A 25991-nucleotide genomic window follows, 5' to 3' on the forward strand; every position below is an offset into this window, starting at 1 on the left:
TTCGTTTTTCATCCTGCCTGTACCGAGATTCTCCTTTTGTCATTCACACAACAGACCTTAAAAACATCACATATTCAACGCTTGGGGAGACAGTCTCAACCAAGGGGGCCGGTGAAAATGGCGGGACTAAAAAAAACATAACTGGTGCGTAGTTATGATTTCCCGTCCCAGGCTACTTAACAAAAACTGAAGATTATAAAAAGAGACTAATATAAGAAGGAGGGATAAAGGCTATGTAAAGGGAAGTCTTTTACTTAAGTTTTCATAACTATTGCACTGAAGCAGAACAGTGTGTGTGTATATATATATATATATATATATATATATATATATATACACACACACACACACAAACTCTCTCCTCTCAAACTATCAAAGCACCCATTTAAATAGTTCCCCAACACACTACACTTCCACTACTTCTTCACTCCTTGATGGGACAGACGGTACCAGCCATGCACCCCTCACCAACTTTACGTCTCCAGTCCTACGACTGCTGTTCCACACAGGGACCACCGCCTCCACAGAGTCTGTGGGACCCCAGAAAAAGCAGGCACCAGCAATTTTACACAAATCAAACACAATCCTTGCTTTGGGCACGAAAAGTGGTACATCAAAGATAACATCCCATGTGGACTGGTAAGATTTGGTTGGGCACAAATGGACGACAAAAGTAAGAGTTCTCCACTAAAAAAATTTATAAGTACTTTGTAAAATTCTGGAAACATACGCACCTCTCTCACCCATCCCATATACTCGTTGCATTCAGGCACAAACTTGTGCAGCCCTCACGAGATACCCCAAAGCAGGGCTCATCCACTTCTGACAGCATAGGGAGGCAGGAACGACCACCCCAAAATAAATGAAAAATTAAGTACAAAAAGCATTCACCTCTGGCTGGATTCAAGTTCAGTGATGCGATGAGCCCAGACAGAAGAGGTAGAAGGAAGGAGGGAAAGAGGGAAACCACCACCCCCTCTCCAAGGACATGCCCAGGCCTGCCCCAGAGGTGCAGATGCCTAGCAATGGAGGGGGCGAGAGCCAGAAATAGGATACTGGGCATGTCACAGCATGTCCTAACGCCCATGTGCACCCAAATCGGAAAACAATAGAGAAAGGGGAAACAGCTCAGAGGGTTGAGGCGAATGCAACAGAGATTTGCCAAAATTGCAGGACACAGGCTGAAAAGTTAGTAAAATAGCTCAGTCAACGTGTAATCTACCGACTGCTTGTTCTAAGCTCAGCAAAACTGTCTCCATGTTGATCTTCAAGAATTTTATGCACCAAGTACTTTTTTATTACAACACACAATCATATACCAAATGGTCTCGAATGATGGGATCTGGTATATAAAGTATTTATTTTGCGAAAATTGTCTGGGAAGACTTTGGGGTTCCCTATTATGCTAAACCACCTCACAATCACCAACACAAACTGAAATCAGCAAATTCACTGCAAGAAAAATCTAAACCCTAGTCCAAATGTGTGTTTGTGTGGATAGGAGAGCATGAAACAGGCCAAAAGTTACACTATCCTAGCCATTTTTTACATGTCCTGAAAACGAGCTTCAATTAGTCGCTAGGCCTTCTCAGCGATCACTCGCTAGCACCCCTGGAACTCCCAAAACAAACTTCAGAACCCAAAAAGAGAAGCAATCAGCAATGTAGTTACAGGTTATCAACCAGTGTGACTCCGGCAACATTCACCAGCGACTGTTGCCCACCAGCAAAGTAAACCCAAAAGCATGCACAACTGCTTACAGAGCTATATGGAGTAACTACGCTATATAAAATTTAAATAACTTCTGGCAGCGTACAAGCCAACAAGTTACTAGACAGCGCCCGCTCTAGCTGTGCGCACTCACCGTGCAAGTGACTGACTTAGCAGTGCCAGACTGCTGGAAGGCTAGTCTGAAGTTGTAGGCGCCGGGGTAGTCTTCAGTCGAGGGGACGGCAGAGGTGGCGGCTGGGGAGTCATGTGGTAGGGCTTCAGACAGTGCGACCTCGTAGGCTCCAAGGACATCGTTGTTGAGAGTGCTACTGACGTCCTCCTGCTGCAACTGGTTGTGCGGGTCCATGCCAAGAGCGTAGTTAAACTCTTGTTGCTGTAAGAGACGGTGAACAAAGAATGGGTGCAGGCTCGCGAGGCGCAAATTCCAAACTGTAACTTCATAACTGCAGCCAATCAAAGCACACAGCGCCGCATTCAGTGACCAATCAGACAGGCGTGGAAAACATAGTCTCAAATGGATTCCATTACACAGGAATAACTTCAGGTAGTGGTCGCATGAGATGGCTTAATGATGCTATCTGGTAGACAGGAAAATGCAAAGACAACCAGACCGACAGGAAGAGAGCAAAGGAAAGGAGGTAGTGAAGGAAAGGAGGGCGGGAACAGAGGGAGGTAACCAAGTAAAGGAGGGAGGTATTCAAGAAAAGAGGAGGGGCATCCACTTAAGAACAAAAACAAAGCCCTCTCTTATCAGGAAGGACTGTTAAGAAAGTAAACTAGGTCGCAGAACTCACATGAGTGCAACATACTGCGGTGAAGCAGCGCGCGTCTCACGTTACTGACAGGGCGACTTTAATCGTGGTGTTCAATCCACAGGCGCCCACATGGACTGCCCCTGTTCTTCCTCTCAAATGGGTTAAATGAACACTCACAAAAGAAGGCCTGTAAGGGGAAAAGTCCCATCAATGCCACAGGGGTTCACTAGAGGAAATCTAAGAGTTACAATAAATGGTCATCTGGTAGGGGGGGGGGGGGGGGATACGTTCTCTAGGGCGCTCCTCGTCTTAGGGGTAACATTTGTTAAGTCCTGGCGCTAAGGACTTAGTCAATGGTCCAAACAAAATTAAAATTATAAATCAAGTTGGACTGCAAGCCATACACAACCCACAGAGCAACACTGGATAGGAAGTGTTTCCTGGTAATAATAAATCACAAAAGGAGTTCAGGGAAACAAGCAGTGGAAATCCAAACCCTCTGTCGTTAACGAACAACACTCCTATAGAACTAAGAAAATGACGTATATTTTAAAATGTTTAATCTAAAAACTCTAATCGCCAATACTGGGGATTTTATTAAATTTGGTTGGAGGTCTTTTTGAAAAGCCTTTAATACAATGAAAACACTAGGAGGGAATAGTTATTATGGTGCTTTCCATAATAGAAAACATTGATTAAGTCATAGACCTGTTTGAAAAGAACAGTAGATTAAAATCAATTTGACACATAACATAACTAACATGGATGTTAATGTGTCAGCTCGATTATCATGTTGATCAGATACTTTTATCGTATTAAACAATCCTGAAAAACAGATACCCGTTACTCATTTCATAAAGGACTTAGAAACACCTGAAAGGAAAACGCAGTGTTTACGGCAAGGCAATGGGTTACGCACAGCTTTGTGGGCAATGTCATCCCACAATTTTTTTTCAATATTAATCAAGGGCATTAAATTTAAATGTATTTATCTTGCATTCAGCTGGCTGGGAGTTAACCCGTCATGCATGCAATCAGACACAAATATAAAATTAAATCATGCATCCCTGATAACACTGAAAAAGTAACAATAAACCAGATATCTTATTCTGCTCAAATAAACACTTGACAGTCATTTTTTAAGCCTGGTGGGTATTATTTTTTTTTTATGGCCACTATGTAGATAATTTTTGCTTCCGGAACCCAGCAGCTCAGTTCTCAGAAGGATACCTTGTGCAGCGCCTGATAAACTGAAAAGGGCAGAGGAGTGAGAAGAACTTCTCTCAGCGAAGTCCTGAACTCACAGTACTAGTTGGACAATGATGGAAGCTGTGGACAAGAGGTGCAGAGAATGACCTTTCTGTATCTCGTTACTAGATTAACTAGGGGAGCTGCGTCTCAGTATTGAGGCACTTCTGCAGAGCGGACGCTCATTCCCATAATGGATAAGAAGAAGGTGGTGCAGGGTGGGATGGAGGAGCAGAGCAGTGCAGGTGTCCAGGGTATGAAATAGCGGGGTGCTCTGTAGAACAAGATCAAGGTCCACAAGCAGATGACATGCACCCCACTTTCACTTCATCTGTTAACCTTTCTCTTGGAGTGACAAAAATGACTGAAATCTTTAGTACCACACATGGGCACCAGGAGTGAAATTTAAAGATCCACCCCTTACAATAAAACATTGCAAAATGCTTGCTTCTAAGCAGGGCCAAAGTGGCACTCTAAAAAGAAGTCAAGCAAATTAAATGCAGTAAGTACTTTAATAGTCGGAGGGTATAGAGCTGATCATAAATTAAAGAAAAGTGTCAAGTTAATTTGTGTTGAGTGCTGTAGAAACTAAATCCAGTTTGGCTCATGTATGGTACCCCTAATATAGAATGGAAGGTAGAGCCATTGATTTAGAAGATTGTGTCAAGTAGGGAGATACATGTAGACCCCAAAGTGATTGTTTGAGAGAGAGTCATCAAGACTAATGTGGTGTTCTCATCATACAGGAGGTCAAACTGGAATCTTGAATGCACGAATTGACGGGGTGCCGCTTTATGAAAAGCCAATATGAATTAGGATTTTTTATCGTTCTAAGGGCCACAGCTCCAGTGGCCAAGACAACACGGATTTATAACCAAGGTAGAATGCCTTTATTGTTTTCCTTTTTTTCTAATGGACTTAATGGAAATGTTAGCACTTAAACATAGGAAAGTATAAAATGATTGTTTGCTATCCTGTTATTATTTGTTTTGTCCACTTGCAGCGTAATCAGTGAGGTTGCGTCCCCTGATCACATTTGAGTTGCCTTTCCCCATAAAATCGACGAGAGAAAGAGGCTATTAAGGTAGTGTTTGGATCTTTGGTACTTTATGAAGGCACAAGAGAACTATGAGGGCAAACCTCGAGTATTAATGTACCCTCTTTCTTTACCACTATTTATTATATTTTTAGGGAAGACGTGTACACCCCTATTTTCAGCATTAGTATTGCAGCCATACGAGAAGGAAGCAGCCACTGGGGGAAGAGATATACCTCCCTTCTGTATACCAATTATCTGGTGTATAACACCCTTGATGTAATCGCAATCAAAGTTTGATGAGAATTGTGGTATGAATTGGCTTGTTTAATAGAATGTGTGAATCACCGTGGATGGCACCAATTACGGAACCAAGACTGTAATATAAATGACTTGTATCATGTTTAATAAGATGTTTGGAATGTTTATTGTTTATATAATGACATGAAATATGAAATGTAATATAAAAATATAAATAGTATTGTACATTATAAAGGAGTTTAAATATTTAATGTTATAGTAATGTTTTTTAGATGAATATGTTGGGAAACACTGAATAGTGGTTTTAAGCCTGAAGAAGGTGGTGAACCAAATCATACCACCGAAACGAGTCGCTTTGGTTAAGAAAGCACCCAAGCAACATCTGGTCTGAGTAGGAGAAAAGGAACGCAATTAAACATCGAACCCGGGTTAATACTATTCCCAATGTACTTGGAGTGCTCATTAAATTCATAAGTTGTTGATTTTATAGAGTGATGAATTCTCCTATTTGTTTGTGTATGAAATGTTTTTAATATAGGTGTATTGATGATATATATGCTTTTTAATCTTTTTGTATAAATGTTGAATCTAGACGGATTATAACAATAAAAATATTTGATAGAATTTATATGTTTTTGGTTCTCTATTCGGTGCTGGTGATTGGGCCGCTAATGGATGTCTAAGGTATTTTGGTATGCTTTAAAGAGAGTCCAAAGTGGTTTTTCTTTTGACAGAAGTGTCACAAGTCTGAACGTAACATCATAGGTCTACACACTCCCCCACATACAGGAAAATATAGGGATTCATACAATTTGCATCACATCAGGCGCCTCTAGAGAAGTGGACAGATAATTAGTACGTGTTTAAAAGTTCCGCTACTGAGGCTGCAATAATGAACAATGACACCTTGAGATCTGTGGTATGGCCAAGCTTCAATGAACACACATACATATGGCATGACCAAGCTTCAACGAACGCATACATATGGTATGACCAAACTTCAACGAGCACACATACATATGGTATGAACAAGCTTCAATGAGCACACATACATATGGTACGACCCAGCTTCAACGAACACATACATATGGCATGACCAAGCTTCAACGAACACATACATATGGTATGACCAAACTTCAACGAGCACACATACATATGGTATGACCAAGCTTCAATGAGCACACATACATATGGTACGACCCAGCTTCAACGAACACATACATATGGCATGACCAAGCTTCAACGAACACATACATATGGTATGACCAAACTTCAACGAGCACACATACATATGGTATGACCAAGCTTCAATGAGCACACATACATATGGCACGACCCAGCTTCAACGAACACATACATATGGCATGACCAAGCTTCAACGAACACATACATATGGTATGACCAAACTTCAACGAGCACACATACATATGGTATGACCAAGCTTCAATGAGCATACATACATATGGTACGACCCAGCTTCAACGAACACATACATATGGTATGACCAAACTTCAACGAGCACACATACATATGGCATGACAAAGCTTCAATGAGCACACATATATTTGGTATGACCCAGCTTCAACGAACACATACATATGGTATGACCAAACTTCAACGAGCACACATACATATGGCATGACCAAGCTTCAACGAACACATACATATGGCATGACCAAGCTTCAACGAACACATACATATGGTATGACCAAACTTCAACGAGCACACATACATATGGTATGAACAAGCTTCAATGAGCACACATACATATGGTACGACTCAGCTTCAACGAACACATACATATGGCATTACCAAGCTTCAACGAACACATACATATGGTATGACCAAGCTTCAATGAGCACACATACATATGGTATGACCCAGCTTCAACGAACACATACATATGGTATGACCAAGCTTCAATGAGCACACATACATATGGCAGGACAAAGCTTCAATGAGCACACATACATTTGGTATGACCCAGCTTCAACGAACACATACATATGGTATGACCAAACTTCAACGAGCACACATACATATGGTATGACCAAGCTTCAATGAGCACACATACATATGGCAGGACAAAGCTTCAATGAGCACACATACATTTGGTATGACCCAGCTTCAACGAACACATACATATGGTATGACCAAACTTCAACGAGCACACATACATATGGTATGACCAAGCTTCAATGAGCACACTTACATATGGCATGACAAAGCTTCAATGAGCACACATACATTTGGTATGACCCAGCTTCAACGAACACATATACATATGGTATGGCCCAGCTTCAATGTGCGCACATGCATACAACCGTGGTGCAGAACTTGTCCCAACACCTAGTCTTCACTGGAAAAATACGCTGTGAGCAAGTTTAGGCAACATGGGCCATAGCCCAATCCCTTCCCCAATCCCTCATGTCCTTTCCAACGAGAGGCAAAGGATTGTAGGGAAGGTTTTCGATCGTGCCATTAACTATCTACCTCCTGATTGCTCGCACTGGCCACCAAGAACCAAAGCAGATCCATTTTCAGATTGCTCGTAAGCTTACAAATCGTTACAGGCGCCCCACTTTTAAGGCAAGCCTTTTTATAACGTGAAGACCTATTAATCTATACTTCGATCTTCTTCAAAACAATTCAACTGTATCAAAATGGGACAAAACTTTAAGAATTGCCATGTAGTCTTCTGGTTTACATCTTAGGAAATAAATGGAAAAAGCCTACATTTGAGATTACACACTATCAATAACTGTTCTGTTGGCTTTTTTTTAAAGTCCTTTACTCTGTATTTTTCGATAGATGATATCCAGTCAAAACAAACAAATAAAAAAAAATAATAATAAACTCCGTGAATAGAAAATATTGCAGGCCTGGTTAGGAGGAACTGGGACGGCAGAGCAGCAACGATGGAGCTCAGGAAGCAGGAACTTGGCAAGTCGCTTGGTCATGGAAGGACAAGAGTTGAGGACAGGGAGGGAGCGGAAGATTCAGGAGGATGGACAGGAATCTGCCTAATAATAAGAAAATAGACGAGCGAGGGAAGCATATACGGAAAACGGGGGAAAGTCAGAAACACTTTAGAAAAGGTCACAGAGATTCTGAAGTTGAGAGGTGGTGGCAGGAAGAGGAGAGTCGCAGTGTAGTAGGTGTAGATGGACACTGGCGTATTCACGTGCATGTGTTACTTAAACTTGTATATGCTCAAGCTCTTCACGTGCACTGCGAACAGTGGGCATGGATGCCAACAGCAGTTGATTCATTCACTGTTGTGATCACAGCTGGCCAGTCGCCGAGGGCTGGGGGCATTAGACTATGGAATACTCATTCTATACATCCTGGAGTACAGCCTCTCATTACACTCAAGACACGCCTCGGTTGGGGTGGTGCACTCAGGTGTATGGAGTCTGACCTACACAACACTTATTACGCAAGTTTGAGACCAATGATGTACAATTGTTAGACTCCACGCCATGATAACCAACACGAAATATCATCCAACCATTATGTACTCAACACGGTGATGTATATTTTTTCATTGCCAACATGTACGTTCATTTCTAAGAGCTATATATAAAGTTAAATGGATACAATCTGCCGAAAGACAACTAAGCACCGGGTTCACACAAGATCCTTCCCCAAGCACCCCTCATTTGTCACTTACCCAGAAAGAGTCATCAGTAGTTTGCAGAAGAGTTTCGGGAAGCCTGAAAAGGAAAACAAGCATTAATCAAAGCAGACATATCTGCAAAGGTAAACAACAACACCCACACCATTAAAAAAAAAAACAAGACTGCCTACAACCCAACCCGGCCAGCTTACTCAAAAAAACAGATACCAACACGCACAGATCTGTTAAAAAAATCACACATCTGCCATTACCAGCCGAAAATCAGCACCATGCCAACACATACGGCAGGGCAAAGCAAAAAAATAAATTAATTTAAAACCTTCCACAGTCGGTACCCTAACACTTTTGGATTTAGACACCCCATCCTCTTCTAAAAACAGATGACAGCTTGAACTCTCCTCAATCGCACAACTCCTCTACCCCTGAAGAGTCATGTGCCTAAAGAAATGTACATGATTATAAAATGCGACTACCCTCAAAAGCAGACGCTAGAAGGAACAACGTCCTATACTAAAACCAGATGCCACAGGCACCCACTATGCTTCAAATTCCAGACACTAGAAGGAACAACCCACACCTAACTCCAGACAGTAGTCAAGGTCCTTTTGTCTACAATAAGGTTTTCTTTAACATGGACAAGGTAACAGGAACATTTTTAAGTAGAAAAGGGTGAGACGGAAACACGACAAAGTTCTATTCTGAGGTTAGGAATTCCCATCAATTGTGAAGAAGCGAAGTGCTAGTAGCAGGGAGTAGAACCTGAATGAGGACTAGCACCGCTCATTAGTTATTGGAAGCTTAGAGGCAGAAGTCTTAAGTTCCGCAAAAGACTGAGGAGTAGTCAGAAGTGTTACGCAATTCGGTGGATATGGTATTTAAGATGCATAGGGAGTTTCCAGTCTTCTTGCTGTGGGCAAGTGGGTCCTCAGAGAGAATGAGGATTCTATACTTCCTGTGGTTGCTTTCGCTTTTCTGACAGGTGCAAAGATTGTCAATGCTAAAATCCTGCAGGGCCGAAACAAACTTGCCATTTTGAAGAGGATTCAGGAGGCGGGGGGGGGTTGGGCAAGGAATAAACTGGAACAGATCTCTGATATAGACAAGAAAGCATGCAGCAGAATCTATGCCGAATTTAATTAAAAGCAAGGGATTTCATAGGACTCAGCAGTCTGGATATACAAGTACTGGCAAATGAACACGGCTGATTTAATGGTTGTGTTTTGGTCCAGGGGCGAGTGAGCAACATAGGTGTGAAAGGCCTGGACCCATGCCACAATTTCAAAGTAGATGCCGAGGATGAACTTCCCTTCAGTGAATCTAAACGAAGCGCTGTGCACATTCAGGGATTATCATGCAAATCTGTCGAAGGCGTAGTCGGGATTGGGAATTTTTATCTTACTCTTTAACCGGTGATAAAAAGGGTCTGGACCTTCTGCAAAGCTAAGATTTTGAATGGGGGTGATGCTAATCAGAGGGGTTAGACAGATTTTACACAAAACCCTGTTCTTACGGTAAAGGAGGAGGGAAAAATGCAGAACTATATGCTGTTGGCACCATTATGGTGGATAAGTGGTGCCTCGAATGTTAGATTTCACTTAAGGGGGCTTTCAGGCAGCCTTAAATGGCCTACGCGCGTAAACTGACAGGAAAGAGCACCGTAGACAAACAGCAGAGGGTAGGTAGATTTGTAGACCTAGGGCTCCTCCTGGGCAGGCATAGCAGCCATTTCATCTACCCTGCAGTCCCTTCCACACGCGGGTAAGCAGCAGATCTGCTAGTATTTCCCGCTCCAATATTCTTTAATGCAAAGAAGAGATCTAAGAAGCAAAGCAGCCTTCAAACCAGGGCAGCAGGAGGGGGGCAGAATGCTGAAGGAAACATCTTCTCAAGAGGGCGGAAGTCTCGGCTCTGCAGGATTCCAGTCTCCTGCCTCAGAGGGGGGTGGACTTTTTGCGGGTTAGTGAGAAATATTAAAAATGTTAATAAAGATTTGTGAAATCACATACGGGAGAACAAAGACAGACTTGCCTTAGGCTTCCTCAACAGTATACAATGCAAACAATTTACAGCACAGTAAATCCATTATTCTGGAAGGTGCAGCTCTACCAGCATAACACTGAACGTACAGAGGCCGCCAATGAAGACGGTACTAAGCACCAGCTCCAGGGGTGTACTGGATGCCGGGGGGATAATAGAGGCCACTCCGGGGTGCTCCAATGCAATTTTGGGGTCCTCAGAAACGCAGTAGGTGGATTTAAAGAAGCTTGATGGGGGTAAAAAAGGGTTACGCATAAGACGTGTCCATCATCTTCTACAACATCAGACACTTCCTATCAGGTAAGTCCCCGTAGCAGTGGTCTTCAATAATCTAATGCTCCGCCAAAGTGGAAAAATGTTTTTTTTAAATCTGTCAACAACCTCAGAATTTCCCAATTATTATTAAATTGGCAATGTTTAAATATTTCTAGACTTATTTGAACATTGCAGTTTTAAGAAATGCAATCAAATGCATGGTTGCCGAACATACTATTCTGGTCAGGCAGGCCTTACTAGCGTGAAAAAGTATCCACAGTGTGATTAGAAATAGAGGTGGGATTTATGGAGAATATTTGGAGTCCCTTCCCTGTTGACATATACTACCAGCCAGGACATAAATGACAAAAGAGGTTAGTGATGGCCAATTATAGAGCGGCTTACCGCCGCTCAATTTTTTCCACTTAAAACAAAGCACTGTTATCAGCATAATGCTTCTTTTGGCCAGAGACTGGTACCCCCCTGGATTCACTTGCGACCCCCCTAGGGAGGTCCGCCCCAGCCTGAAAACCCCAGCCCCAAAGTGACCACCTCCCTCAGATCAACAAAAACAGAACTCATCGACCCCTACCTCCCTCATAACAATAACCAGGCATCCTCACCACCCAACCACCGATTCTTATGGTAACATGCCAGCACGGAGCATGGGTGGCATTTTGTCCATGTCACATGCCAATCAATACTCAAAAACCAGGCACTAGCCAGCACTTCATCTTCTCAGACAGGAAGAGCAGAAGCCCTGCCCACAAAACAACACTGGGAAGTATAGATTCCAAAACCAGAAACATAACCAATCCATAGAACCACAACCAATAAAGGCAGATATTGGGCAAGTCCACTTTGCAGCCTTCTCAAAAGAACCTGTGAACAGGATAAAGTCATCTAAAAATCTAAAACACCAATGAGAACCCCAAAGAAATCTCAATAAAAAGGTCACCAAAAACGGACATACCATAAAGGATGGACCCAGACTCCCTACCAAAAATCACCCTGGTCAGCATTCAATGCTACCCATTCTAGCCAGAATTCGCCTACAAAATTAAACCAAGATGCATCACTTCAGCTCCTAACATATTTGTTAGGGTTTCAAGACCTCTGTTGCCACTTTCGCAGCAAACCCATTATGGCCTTAATTGCAGGAATAACATGCACCTCAATTGGGCCGCAAACCCTTCTCTGCACCATAACTGATGCTAACTGCACTCCCAGAAATTAACTTCCTGTAATGATTATCATCATGAAAAACGTGGCCACATTTAGCAGGTACACTGCAAAGATTCTGGGTTTATATGCCTTGGAACGGAGGAGGCCATGTTCTATTCTAGTGCCATATTATCTTGCATTTCAGGGTAACTAGCTAAATTGCACACTGTGGTCTCCGTATTAAGCAGGTGTTTAAATTGGGATGCGAATCACAGGCAATTCATGAGGCCTTTAGTCTGCACCTTGCATCAAACGTGTGGCAGCTGCATCTTTCAGGACAGGCAGGTCCATTTAGTAATAATCAAAAATAAAAAAAAATAAAAACCACACAAGGCAAGTTACTACCACTCCAAGTTCAACTTTTGCCACACCCAAACCACCTAAAGCAGGGGTCTCCAAACCGGTCCTGGAGGGCCGGATCCATGCCAGATTTTTGGGATATCCCCATTGAGATACATATAGTAATTTAAAAAATCTGGCATGGATCCGGCCCTCCAGGACAGGTTTGGAGACCCCTGACCTAAAGGTTCATTTGAGTAAACTTTATACCCACAAACAGGCAGTCACAGCTCTGCCGATCACTGGCTACCTTCCAGATCAACCACGTCCTGTGTCCCAGCGGGACAAACGAACCAACTTCACCGACCCTGTTCCCAAAATGCGAGACCACGAAAATTAGAGCACTCTGTAAATAGAACCACCATCTTGATTTCTGAATACGGATGCCACTGCTCCGGCTAGTGGCGAGAACCACAGCAGTATACTATTTCATCAGACGGCTATTCCTCGAATACGGAGGCAAGAACCAATAGTTATTAAATGTGCATGTTCTGTGGAGTTAATTATTTTTTAAGTTTAAAAGCTACGTTTCCACTGTCTAGGAAGTAATTCAAAAACATCTGAGGAGTACGATAAGGAAAGCATACAAAGCTGCCCCATCCCTTTGGTATATCATACTAAAGGCACGTTAATATGGTGCATACATTTTTTATATTTTAACCGTTTTTATTGCAGGAAAAGATGCAATTCACATATGTACAATGTTTCAACCCCGCGGGCTTCGCCTCGCCCGGTTAATATGGTGCATACATGGGCATCGAAACTGGGAAGCAGACACTGGGACACAGACCTCGGCCCTCACGCAGGCAGGACTGGAACGTGTTACTCCAGAGCACAACCGAAATAGATTAACCCCTTCGTTGCTGATGACAAGCTCAGCTCGTCATGTAACATTGGTGTTTAAATTTTGCAGCACAGCGGAAAAATAACCACCGCAGCGATGCGGTTAAAGAAGGTGTTTAAAACAATCAGATGTCTTAAGTATATTCATTTCTTCTTTATTACATATTTCCACATACAAACGAATACAGCACTGCCAAGACGTTTCGTTCAATTAAACTTCTTCAGGACATAACTAAATTTCCCTGCAAATATATCCCAATGTTCACTTATGATCCAACATGGTGCATGACATTCAAAACTGATCCATTTGACCTGTACTCATGAGGTGGATGTTTTTTTACAATTCCCAATCCTTAAATCGTGTTGTGATGGGCAGTGATTACCTATAACATTTCTCACAACCATCAAAAAATAAGGGCACAAGAGGTCGTTTTCAACACCAGAATCTGCGTCTCAAGTAACATATGCCACCTATCATGTTGAAAAAGACTAGAACATACCCTCTCTGCAATTCAATACGTCGAGTAGGCCTCTGTGCCAAGAGTCCATTGACGTTTTGTTTTACATGCATCTACCAATAACGCACGGGTTTAGTTTCTTATAATGGACAATACAAAAAATATATATACACGTACATACACACACACACATATACATACATATATATATATATATATATATATATATATATATACACATATACATACACACACACATGCACACACACACGCACACCTATGTATATATATTTAGTATTTTTTTGCTTGCTGTAAAACCCCTAATATTATTGTTAGCTAATTTAATGTCATTGAGACCAGAAATCAACCTCATAACCTGCAGGTTAGAGCAGACGTTGTAGGCAAGTGATAAGTCAAAAAGCCTACTAGTTGCCTAGGGCCGCAGTCCGTTCCCTACCAAATAGCTTTATTTTATCAATTTTTGGGAGGGTCTTCTTTGAGGGCCTGAGCCCATGTCTGCTGTATTTGCCAGAGTCGTCAGTGACATATTGGTGCGGTGGGAGGTCTTCAAAATAGCATCAGTTGTGTGGCAGAGGAGGCCTTTGGCAGATGCAAAAAAAATGCCTAAACAGCACATGCAAGCCTTCTGCTCGCAAGCCAAGGAAACATTTAAAGCACATAGCCTATCACCCAAGTTGTCAGATGTTAATATGTGGACGATAAAGAAGCTTCGGGTGATCAGGTTAAAAAAAAAAAAGGGAAATTACGGTACAGGGTTGTAAAAATCAGATAGAAGAAAAGGCAGCTGCATCAAATACAAAACTGACTGTACATTCTGAGACTCCTACCGACTAGAAATGCACTCCCAAAACAGAGTAAAGGGAAAATCAGATTAATATATTCTTCAATACTCACGAGCCCCAAAGCTCCGAGAAAGTCTCTTGACTCATAGGTAGCGAATCCATGGCGGCTTCAGATTCGACCATGCCAGATTCAGGTGGGGGTCCAGCGGAGCCACAGAAGCAACTAGAAGTAGTATCAGCAGTGCTGGAAGAAAAGGGGGAGAGGGGTTAGAGCAAAAGAGTGCAATGGAAATCAGAAAGGAGCATGCAGCACAACATGGTAGAAGATAATACTTCTGGGACACCTTTGCACAGAACTTTGGAACCTGTTTGTGGAGCACGGCGGACCTGCTGCCCAGCGGACCTTACCTTCCTGTTATCAACGCCACGACTCGCCGGACCCGCTTCGCGGGTCCCGCAGCGCGTCGTCCGCCTGGGGGCTGCACTGAGGAGCTGAGGAGGAGCGCGGGGTCAGGCAAGTGATCCAGCGGGGCTGCGAGCAAGGCAGGGGACTCCAGTGACCAGGAGCCCCTGCGCGCCCAACCAGCAACACCTGGGCTGCTCTCCCCGCTGGCCACGCCCCCCCGCCAACGGAGCCAAAAGCTGCCTCAACCCCAGCGCCTGTGGGACACCTTTGCACAGAACTTTGGAATACTTCTGGGAAAATATACACCCCCCACCAAAAAAAAAAAAAAAAAAAAAATTAATATGCTCAAAGATATAGAGTGCTTACACCTCCCCCCAAAAATAAAAAATTCACTTGTAATAACGAACTGTAAAGTTGTTTCGGGAACACTATACTTGCCCATACTCAAAAACAGAAAAGACGCTGAAATCACATGAAAATTAAAAGTTAGTTTAGTTTAGTGTCCTATTCCACATTTGTCCGCAAGAAATGACTGGAGGCCAGGGATTCAAATTTTTCACTGAACTGTTCCTCAAGAGGGAGTCATGAGTTACTGCAAGTAGTGCGCATGTTAAGATTCTGCTGTGATATGTGAAGTGATTTTTCAGGAAGTCCTGCATAGCCGAAAATGGGCGGACTAAACAGACATGGGTTGGCTGTCCAGCCAGGTACCACGCATCTGGCGTTTGAGTAACGCATTTCAGTGTGGTGCTCTACATTACTGCACTGAAATGCGTGGTCATGCATAATGCTAAGTGCCTCAGCTCTACAAGACAAGCCGTTTTATTAGCATTCAGCTCAGCTGCCAAAACAAAATTTAGGAGTCAGTAGCAGCGTGGCGTGCGCTGCAGCTCCCGCAGGCTTGGGTCTCACGCTCTGCTGCTTAATGCTGTTACAGTGTATCATCATGAAGTTAAATTCGGAGATTGCATTCCTGTCACAGCTCGCAGAGGACGTCACGTCGGTAGTGCCCAATGGCTACAAACGAGACATGATTTCAGTCCTGTCAGGTTGTGTGATACAACCCTGATTTAGGTGCTGCAGCCCAGGAGTCATGTCCTGCTGCTGCTGACAGTTCAATTAACATGTGGGAGGCAGGAGCACTAATTTAGAGTCTAGCAGTTATGGTCAGGAAGAGTGACGACTGAATGCAGAGTTGAACGGGGTGGTGCGGTGATGGGATGCAACAAATATCTGCTTGTTAAGCCCTGTATCTTGGAAAAGGAGAAATAGGGTAGGTTCACACTTGAATGCTTTTCTGACTGATTCGAGTCATGTGTTTGTGGAGGGGAGTGATTGCGGCATGTCAAAATGTTCACATTCACGTGTTGTGTTCTTTATATACTCGCAGCTCTTAAGTGACGTGGTGTTTGGGAGGAAGGTATTATGGTACCTTACTCTGGTAAAGAGGTCACAGTGTACGGCAGAGGTCTTCAAACTTTTGTAGGTTGAGCCCCCCCAGCTGATTTTTTTTAGATGTTGGGCCCCCCCACAACCTAACAGAAATGTCTGGACTCGACCGCCACGCGCACATTCCGGGCATATTCAGCGAATAACATTCAATACAATAAGAGTGCTTAGTAAACTGCAGATTTGTGAGTAGGTGGGTGTTGTGAAATGACAGAGGCGTATTACACAGCTCAAATGAATACATAATTCTTATTTATAAGCCTGCCTGTGTAATTTTAAAATAAACTTTCAGGGACATTTTAAGGATTTTGGGGCCTGTGGGCCAAATGTATTTTTGGGGCCCCTGTTCGGACCAGCTTTGATTTTATGATCAAGTCTCTGCTCTTTCATGCCTTCTTTGGTCAAATACTAAATGTGTGTACATCGGATATTCAGGGATAGTGATGTGTGTTTTCAGTATATGACACAACAGCAGTTCACTAATATTACTGCAAATAATCTGTCACCACCTTCTATTTCTCATATGTGAGGTCATGTATTGATCTAAAACAAACTTTTTATATGGAAGTCGCATGACGCATAAACATATTTTGTCTGTAAAATGTATGTAATAGACTTTTACACATTAAAAATGAATGGTTGAAAAACTATATTTACAACATTGTGTTTTAAAATGATTCAAGGTCATGAGGCAAGACTGTAGAATAGAGCTGGCACTTTCAGTCCCCCCCACCCAACCCCTTTATTTATTTATGCGTTTTTATATAGCGCAGACTTTACCCGAAGGGGTCAGAGCGCTTCACATTAGGAACAGAACTGATACATGAGAGAACATTACAAGTGAACAAATTACAAAAGCAAACGCTAAATTACATGAGGCAAAAGTGACAATCATGAGCAAACAAATACAAGAGAAAGTAAACGGAGCATTAAGTCCCTGGAAACTTTGTCTCCGTTCTGGGAAGAGCTAACTCTCCCAGGAGGGGGTTAATTAACAGAGCTGAGATGCTTCAGGTGCAGTGGGAGGCGAGGGGTCTCCTCTGCTAAAAACCAAAAGCGTGTCCCACTGCAGCTGAAACTGTCAGCTCTGTGATTAACCCCCTCCTGGGAGAGTTAACATAATAAAAGAACGGGCACCTCCTGCGCTATCGATCTCCCCTCCCTCCCCCTTCCACATACCGAGTCCGGAGTGCTTCAAGAAGACTTGCACGGACAGACAGACGACTGCAGGGCACAAAGGTCAAATTGAAGTGGAGTACGCGCCCCCCCTGGGAAGGTGTCGCGCCCCCCCAGTGGGGCGCGCCCCACAGATTGAAGAACACTGGTGTACGGGGATGAGGGCGGGGCGAGATAAACTGCAATAGGTGCAGTGGAGGGTCAGTCATCTTTATTGGACTGATCCTCCTGACAGCCGGACCAATGAGGTTTCAATATCAATTTGATTTGCAAGGAGCACACCTTTATAGGGTTTTTGCCACTTGAGTGCGAAGAAAAGATGGCTATGCCATGTTTCTATTATCCCACAAAATTATCTGTGCCCTGTGGTTTAGGGGGAAATGGCAAGTTTGCCTTCGGTAGTGTAGAGGTGTGGGGTGTACTGTAGACAAGGTTCTCCCTTTCAGAGCTGTGTCCCTCTGGATGCTCTGCGCCCGCAGCCACTGGTCCAGCATGTACAGCTTTGCCCTGCCCAGGTCAATGAAGAGAAGTGGCAGCGAGGACATGGTGGTTTTGGTGGCTATCACGTAGACAAACACACCGCATTGACTAAGAGATGGGGGTTCTTGCAGAAGGCAGAGCTTAGTACGGGTGTTCCTGACAGGGTCTCTTGGTCGTACACATCACAGTTGCAAGGCCAACGCAGACAGCAAAGACCAATCAGTGCCCCTAGCCTCCTTAAGACCTGTGATCTGCTGCAGAAAGTAAACGAAAACTTGTCTGGTAGTTCCTATATATTCCTATACAGAATCTGCGTGTTCGGGATAATAAACTGTGGGTTTGGTGGCAGACTGGTTTTGAGCACCCCCACTGAGAATGTTAACCTGTTGGCATTAGCTAGATCACAGTGCCACTAAAATCACCTCTTATCTGGGAGAGAATAGCTTCTGGCAACCTTAGAACAGGACAACCCTGATCCCTCAGAATCATGGAAACAATGCACTACTTTTCGCTCAGTCACTCGGGCTCACTTATTTGGTCTCAGAGAGTTACACAGAAGAAACAGCTGGGTGTGTTACAATAAGAATTTATTGCACAGTTCTTCTAGTGTAAAATATATGTGCTGCAACAACCGTTAGACAGTAGCAGATACATACGATTAGCAGTACAGTGAATATAAAAGGATAGTACAATCCAACCATCTTGCAATGATCACGAATACAAACATGAATATAAAGTGCATGATAAAAGAAAGCGCGTACTCCTACGATGCCTATCTAGATGTACCAAAGTGTACCTAGCATGTGAGTAGGTGTGAAGCCAAGAATCCCTCTAGGATTTAGACTAACCCCATCACCTGAAGTGAGAGAGTGTGGGACCCCGTCCTGCTCTCGAGGTGTACACCCCGCGAGGGATGTGTCAGACCACTGTCAGCTGGAGCGTCTGCATGCAGGAGCCTCAGCGTCTCTGGTCGGTGTGTCGCCTGGAAGTCTTGGTTCCCTTTAAGTAACACTAGTATGTTGTGCTGTATTTATACAGAAAGTATCTAGGGTTCCTTTGTGCCTTGTTTCTTGTATTAGCCATTGTTTGATTTGAGGACGACGTATGGGATGAACCTTGTAAGTAGATATTATGCAGATGGTGTTGCCTCTGCCTAGCTTCCAAGAACACTTATGAATATTCCTTCATACAGTGAGAGTCTATTGATGGAGTTCTGTAGAACGATATTGTTCAAGGAAAACCCTCCTCCTGTGCCCAGGACTAGAACTAGGTAAGGGTTCAATCCTAAAAGGCTCGTTACTGTGTAGTGTAGGGGCGGTAATGTAGGTGAAGGTGTATTATATTTCCGGGGCCTATATTATGGTCCCCATATGGAACATGTCTGGAGTGATATATTCCACTGGAACATAAAGTGGTCATATTGGTTCAGGTTTAAGATTGGAAATTACTACAGCTCTCTAATCAAAGCCTTAACAGTTATCCTAGTCTCACATATTGTGCCAACATAGTTTTCTGGATGATCAATACAACATTAGAATTACTCACATTGTTATGCAACAGGCTCAATTTGCAGAAAAAGGTACACTGTCACAGCACAGCTACTGTGTTCCCAATGAGCATAATATGGGTTACATTTGTGTTCGTTGAGTGCCGAAGCATGAAATTTACTGGGCGACATGGAGTGTCACAAGCAGTTATTTTGTGCATTGCAGTAAATGTGTGCGCCCTTATGGGCCTGGCAAAGCTAAAATGACCTTGATTAACAAGGAAAAAAAGAATTCAAACATGTAGGGCCACCCTTAAGGAGGTGCACCTGGCGCTCACCTCAGAGTCACAGTTTTCAAAAATCCCTTATCGGTTAAAAGCACATGCTGCAGTTTTTTGTTTGTGCATAAGTATTCTGGCAATAAGTCACGAGATAACTTGGTGATTAATGCTCCTACTGAAGAGAGCAGAGTATTGTCTGGTGACTGTTTTTACTCATCATAAAAGTAGCTCGAAGGGTTAATGTGCCTGTTGGAAAAAAACATGTGCCATCCGATGTGGAGTCCTGGTGCTCTCCCGATTGATTGCAGACAGGGTGCCAAAGGCTGGCAATCTGTTTTAATTTGTTTATCTGCTGGCCCACCTGGCAACACTAGGCAGGCACCGGTGAGAAGAGTTACTTGTTTTAGGGCCTCACAACCTGCTTGGAATTGGCTCAGGTCCCATGTGAGTCACAGAGGCCCTGGTGTGATGCTCTAAGTAGCATCCATTAATTACGAGGGAGGAGCCAGGGGGCAAGTCGACAAAAGGATGGCTAAGGCAGCATCTATTTCTGCTGGCCCGTACAGCAACACAGATGTCCCACTAGGCTGTGCAGCCCAAGTTCAATGTTTTCCTGTCTCAACCAGTCTGCCCCAGCCTGGGTCACTTCCTCAACATGTGTCTAAGAGCACTGCTCTGGGCCCGGGAGAAAGCTTAGCAGGTGGTGCTCAAGCCATATTTGCATTACAGCGCCACAAGTTCTGCAACAGAGCCCTCCTCTTTTCCGCACTGAGACTCAAGACTGATTCGGACTTCATGAAATTGCTACTACAGCAGCTGTTCTTGCTCAAATGGGTGTCATTTCTGATATTTATTTTACCCAGTCGTCATTGCTTGATTTTGCTCACGAGAAAGGGTCATTCATAGTCGTGGAAATGTCACTCATAATTAAGCTGAAATTATGAAAGTGTCACACATAGTAATCTGAAACCTTGGCAGCTATGGGTTAGACAATGGGGCACAAAAGGCTTTAGCGGTCAGAAGGAGACCAAAACAGAGACACGCCAGTAAGCAGAATGACATGTGTTTCTCTGGTACTAGCTCATCTCTGCCCTGCAGAAGGGAACTTGTTTCCCCCGTTTTTTTGTGACCTTTCTGCCCTTTCTTGTGACCTTTGTGCCACTCGTTTCCCCCTGTATATTTGTGAACTTTTTGCCATCTGTGCCACTCGTTTCCCCTTCAAGTGTTGTTCTCTTTGGCCTTCTGTTTCCTTCGTCGCCCCTTGCCGCTCCGTCCCCTGCGGCCTCGCCCCCCTGACTGCCCATTCGCTGCTCCCACCTCCCAGCTGCTCCTCCCTCCCACCTTCCCATATAGGTCAGCCGCTGAGCGGTGAGGAGAGCGACCCTTGACCCTTCCAGGTAGGTTGCTCCCCCTCCACACAGCACCCACCGCCTGTGTGTACCTGCCCCAGCTGCTGCAGAAGTTCGAGGCCCTTCTCCACCCACAGGCTACCACCTGCACCTCATCCCTGGTGGCCAGTGGTAGGCCGTAGGTTTGCTCATCCTCCATTGTATTGCCTGTATTTTCTTTCATTGCTCCCGCTGTAGTGATCGCATTTTCATTGTTGTGTCTGTAACTGCTGTTGTCTGTCTCCCCGCTGCCTGTACGTGGTCTATGGCCGTTCTCCCCCTCGGTTCTCCTCGCTGCCCCCGTGTCTCTGCCCGGTTTCCCTTCTGCGCCCCTCGCTGCACCAGTGTCTCTCTGCCCAGTTTTTCCTTCTGCTGCCCTGGGGGCCCCCGTGTCTCTCTGCCCGCTTTTGCCTTCTGTTGCTTAACTGCATTTCTGTGACATTTCTGCCCTTTCTTGTGACCTTTGTGCCACTCATTTTCCCCTGTTTTTTTGTGACCTTTCTACTCTTTCCTGGGACCTTTCTGCCTTCTGTGCCACTCGTTTCCCCCTGTATTCTTGTGACCTTTTTGCCCTTTTGTGACCTCTCTGCCCGCTGTGCCACTCGTTTCCCCCTCAATTCTTGTGCCCTTTTACCTTCAGTTTACTTCATTGCCCCTCAACCCCCACGCCACTACGTCCCTTGCGGCTCTGCCCCCCTGACTGCCCATTCGCTGCCCCCACCTCCTGCCTGCTCCTCACTCCCACATCCCCATACATGCCAGCCACTGCGGGGTCGTGTCGCTGGCGCACGGCAATCCAGTCTGCGCCTGTCCATGCCCAGCACCAGAATCCCTGGCCCTGGCCCCCGCACCCGCCGACCGCACTCTGCACGCTCTCAACCCAGGACGGACCCACAGCTGCTTCGAGGATGCCCGAAACGCACACACAGTCCTTTCACCTGACAGAACTGCAGCTACATCAGCCACAGAGCTGACGAACCACCCGCCAAGAAAGACCTCAACCACCTCCGATGCATACTACTGTACACCCGCTCCGCACGCAAACACGACGTCGTGCTCTGAGACCTGCTCAACACAACCTCCCCGGACGTCGCTTCCTGACAGAGACCCGGTTGAACCACTCCTCCGCACCAGACATCGCCATAACCATCCCGGACGGCTACAAAATCACTCGCAGAGACTGCAACAATGGAGTCGGAGGAGGAATCGTCATCGTCCACAAGAACAGAATCAGGGTGTCGACTAGCACTGACAACGCGCAAAGCACCGCTGAACACATGCATTTGCAGATCAACACTGACCCCCAACTCCACCCTCAGAAGCACCCTAGTCTACCGACCCCCCCGGACCCCGCCCCCAGTTCAGCGACTCCATCGCAGACTTCATCAGCACGCGCGCCCTGACCTCCACCAACTACATCCTCCTCGGAGACCTGAACTTTCACCTTGAGAACATCAACAACAGCAACTCCACCACCCTGATAGACAACCTTGTCAACCTCGGACTGAGGCAACTCGTCACAACGCCCACCCACGGCCACACGCTCTCCTCAAGCCTGCAAATCTCCGTCAGCCACACCACCGAACTCCTCTGGACCGGCCACCTCTGCATCCACTTCACCTTCCAGAAACCCACCACATACCACCGCACCCAACAGATCCCCCGCCGCACTGGAGCAAAATCACTGAAGACCCAACTACATGCAAACCTCGCTCTCAGCCCACCCACCAAACCCTCCAACACCGGCATTGCTGCCCACAACCTCAGAGGCTGGATCGAGGACTGCGCCAACACCCTCGCCCGCTGAAGAATCCCCCCCCACAGAGACACCAGCAAGAGGGCCAGCTGGTTCACCCCAGAACTCCTAGATTCCAAGCAAGCCTGCCGGAAAATTGAGAAGAAAATGGCACAGTGAACAAACTCCGGACAGCCACGCAGCACAAAAGGAAGCCGTCCGCAACCACCACCATCACCTCATAAGGGCTGCCAAGAAGACCTCCTTCAAAGACCGCCTCAACAACAACAAGGAGCTCTTCAACATCGTGAAGGAACTGTCCAACCCCAGCTCCAACACCAACGACATCTCGCCGTCGCAAGCCCTGTGCGACTCCCTTGCCACTTTCTTCCACTGCAAGATAGCACACATCCACAACAGCTTCAACACCCAGACAGCCCCAACAGACCCTCCGCACACCATCGACAACATCCCCTTGCCAGCTTGGACCAGCGTGAGCGTCAATGACACCATCAAGACCATGTGCACAATCCACTCCAGCTCTCTGTCAGACCCATTCTCGCACCACATCTTGAACAAAGCAAGCAGCTCCATCGCACCCCACCTACGCAACATCATCAATCTCTCCCTTGAGACCGCGACCTTCCCAGAGAGCTGGAAACACGCCGGGTTCAACTCCCTACTCAAAAAATGCTTGTTTTAACTTGCACTGTGCACAGCAAGAAGGGTCCAGTGAAGAAGGGAGAAAATAAACATGAGGATAGTGATCCATCCGTACTCCTGTTTCCCTCACAAATTGTAACACTAAAACAGTCTTGGATGCAGCAATCCCGCTTTTCCCCTATAAGAGCTGCAGTTCCCGTCATTGTTTCCTGCCCCATCGCCTGTGAAATCTGGGAGAGTCGTCACAACAACGTGAGTTCATTAAAAACAAGTATTCAGTGTTTGATTCACTTAGAATCATTTCTGTGAAAACCATCTTTCCTAGGTTGGTCGTGGGATGTGTGAGTCACACATGTGTTGTCTCTTGTGCTCCTTCACTTGAACATGCTTGCCTCTTTCTCTGTCAGAGCGCTTAGAAGCCACAGATATTTGGTGCATAGCCATGTATAAAAACAAAGTAGTGTGCTCTCTCCTAAAGCCTGAATCCACTTCATTCATACTGCAAGTATTTAAATGTCTCCGTCATTGCTCCTCTCAGCATTTTGCCCTGCTGCAGAGAATCCCTATTTAGGCTCCACCTTTTACCATCGATCCGTACCGTCCTTCTCGCTGTTAGACGAATTTGCCTTTAAAAATAGTGTCTCCTCCAAGGGCCTGCCAAGAGCCTTACCATCCAAATGTGTGGTGCACAGCATGCCGGGAACATGAAAGATGTCCGTGATTAACCAGATAATAATTGTCGTTTTTTTGGAACTGAAAGTGCTGGGAGAGTGGAATTTTGCAGCTGCTGAAAGAGCAGTAGAAAGCGATCTAGATATGACTGGGGTACTTGTGGATGCTGCGAATGACAGCAGTGGAATAAACAAAGCAACAATGATTTACCCCCTGTTGAAAAACTGCAAGGGACGCATACACGTGCAGCAACACACATGCAGACACATGGGCGGCCACACACACATGCAACACTGATGTGCAAACAGGCACCACGTAGCACAATGGGAATAGGGCCCTGTGTGCAAGTGCATTTTTCCATATATAGGGTCAAAAACAATTTACCGTGAAGAAAGCCCTCCCCCCACACCCGACCACTGCTCTGGCTAACATTGGGGGTGGAGGGAGAGGATTTTGATCAGTTTTGTGCTGGAGTAAATTGACCATGCTTTCCAGAGTGGAAAGGAGGGCGTGAAGATTACAGGACACTAACAAACGCTCACCTGGGGGTGTTCCCAAACTTCAAATGCAATCCACACTTTTTAACATCGGATTTAGGGCTATGGAAAGCGGGCAGAGTGCATGATTGTGTTCTCGAGAAGTGCCAGCCGAAACAAGCGGGTTCACATACTAATTATGACAGAAAGCACAGTTCACGTGCAAAAAATATATAAGTTGAGGCAGAGAAAGAGTGGTGGCCCCAGAGCAAGGGGGCGAACGAACGCTCCCTTCAACAAGCAATGCTGCATGAGTTATGTCAAGCTGCTTGTTTTCCCTTTCAACATATAGACCAAACCCAAAATACGTTTCTGCAGCAGGGTTAAAAACAAGTTAACGGCGAGCAGAGAGGGAGCGAGCGGGCGAGACATAATAAATCAAGCGCCCGGTGAGAGACGCCATGCGCATGCACATCGAAAGTCCGGCGGCGGGCACGCACATGGTTTGTCTCCCTTCGGGAAAGAAAGCAATGACAATGGAGTCGCTCCAGCGAAGCAGAGCAAGCTCTGCATTCGCATGCAAGACCTAAAAATTATTATAACTGTTAACTATTTATATGTTAACTTAAACCATCAGCCCTACTGGCTTTGCAACACTTGCTATGCAAATAGCAGTCCTGCCATTTGACGATTTCCGAAAGAGTAAGAACAGCCCAATACAGGTGAGATGGTGAGTGGAAGAACCATTCAACCAAACAAGATACACATGCTGCCCAAAAAATACATATATATCTAGCAGCCCGCCCCAGCGTTGCCTGAGGCAGCATTTCTGGATTGTGGCAGCATTGCCCGGGGCAGAAGAGGGCTGGGGGCAACATTTCAGGCTTGGGTGCACTCGCACCTCGACATTGCCCAGACCGCCTCCTGCCTCACCTTTACTTTACCCCGCCGGCCCGACATTGCCCAGACCGCCTCCCCTTTGCCTTACCCGAGCTGCCGCTCTTCCCCGTGCTCTGGACTTCACCGCCACTCCTCGCTGCTCGTCACCGCCTGTCGTCATCACGCAGGTTGCGGACATCGCTAGGTCACAGCCAGCGCTACGTCGCGGCCGGCGCTACTTTTAGGGGACTACTTTGTTTTTAAAGTTTC

General features: G+C 45.3%; 2 protein-coding genes across 3 annotated transcripts in view; one reads left to right on the forward strand and one right to left on the reverse strand.

Moving 5' to 3' along the window:
* LOC147678626 (uncharacterized) overlaps window positions 1–25991 on the forward strand; it is a 690344-nt gene that overhangs the window by 637283 nt on the left and 27070 nt on the right. The gene's annotated exons all lie outside the window — the stretch shown is intronic.
* Window positions 1–25991, reverse strand: part of LOC147678629 (cellular tumor antigen p53-like) — a 113271-nt gene that overhangs the window by 20533 nt on the left and 66747 nt on the right. For both annotated transcript variants that reach the window (XM_086946078.1, XM_086946077.1), the window contains exons 2-4: window positions 14743–14874; window positions 8705–8747; window positions 1865–2104 (exon numbers count right to left, since the gene is read on the reverse strand). In XM_086946078.1, the coding sequence (XP_086802204.1) occupies window positions 1865–2104; window positions 8705–8747; window positions 14743–14813 (354 nt within the window). In that variant the 5' untranslated portion in view covers window positions 14814–14874. The remainder of the gene's footprint in view (window positions 1–1864; window positions 2105–8704; window positions 8748–14742; window positions 14875–25991) is intronic.

The sequence above is a fragment of the Lissotriton vulgaris genome, chromosome 12 (assembly GCF_964263255.1).
Source record: "Lissotriton vulgaris chromosome 12, aLisVul1.2, whole genome shotgun sequence".
NCBI classification, from domain to species: domain Eukaryota; kingdom Metazoa; phylum Chordata; class Amphibia; order Caudata; family Salamandridae; genus Lissotriton; species Lissotriton vulgaris.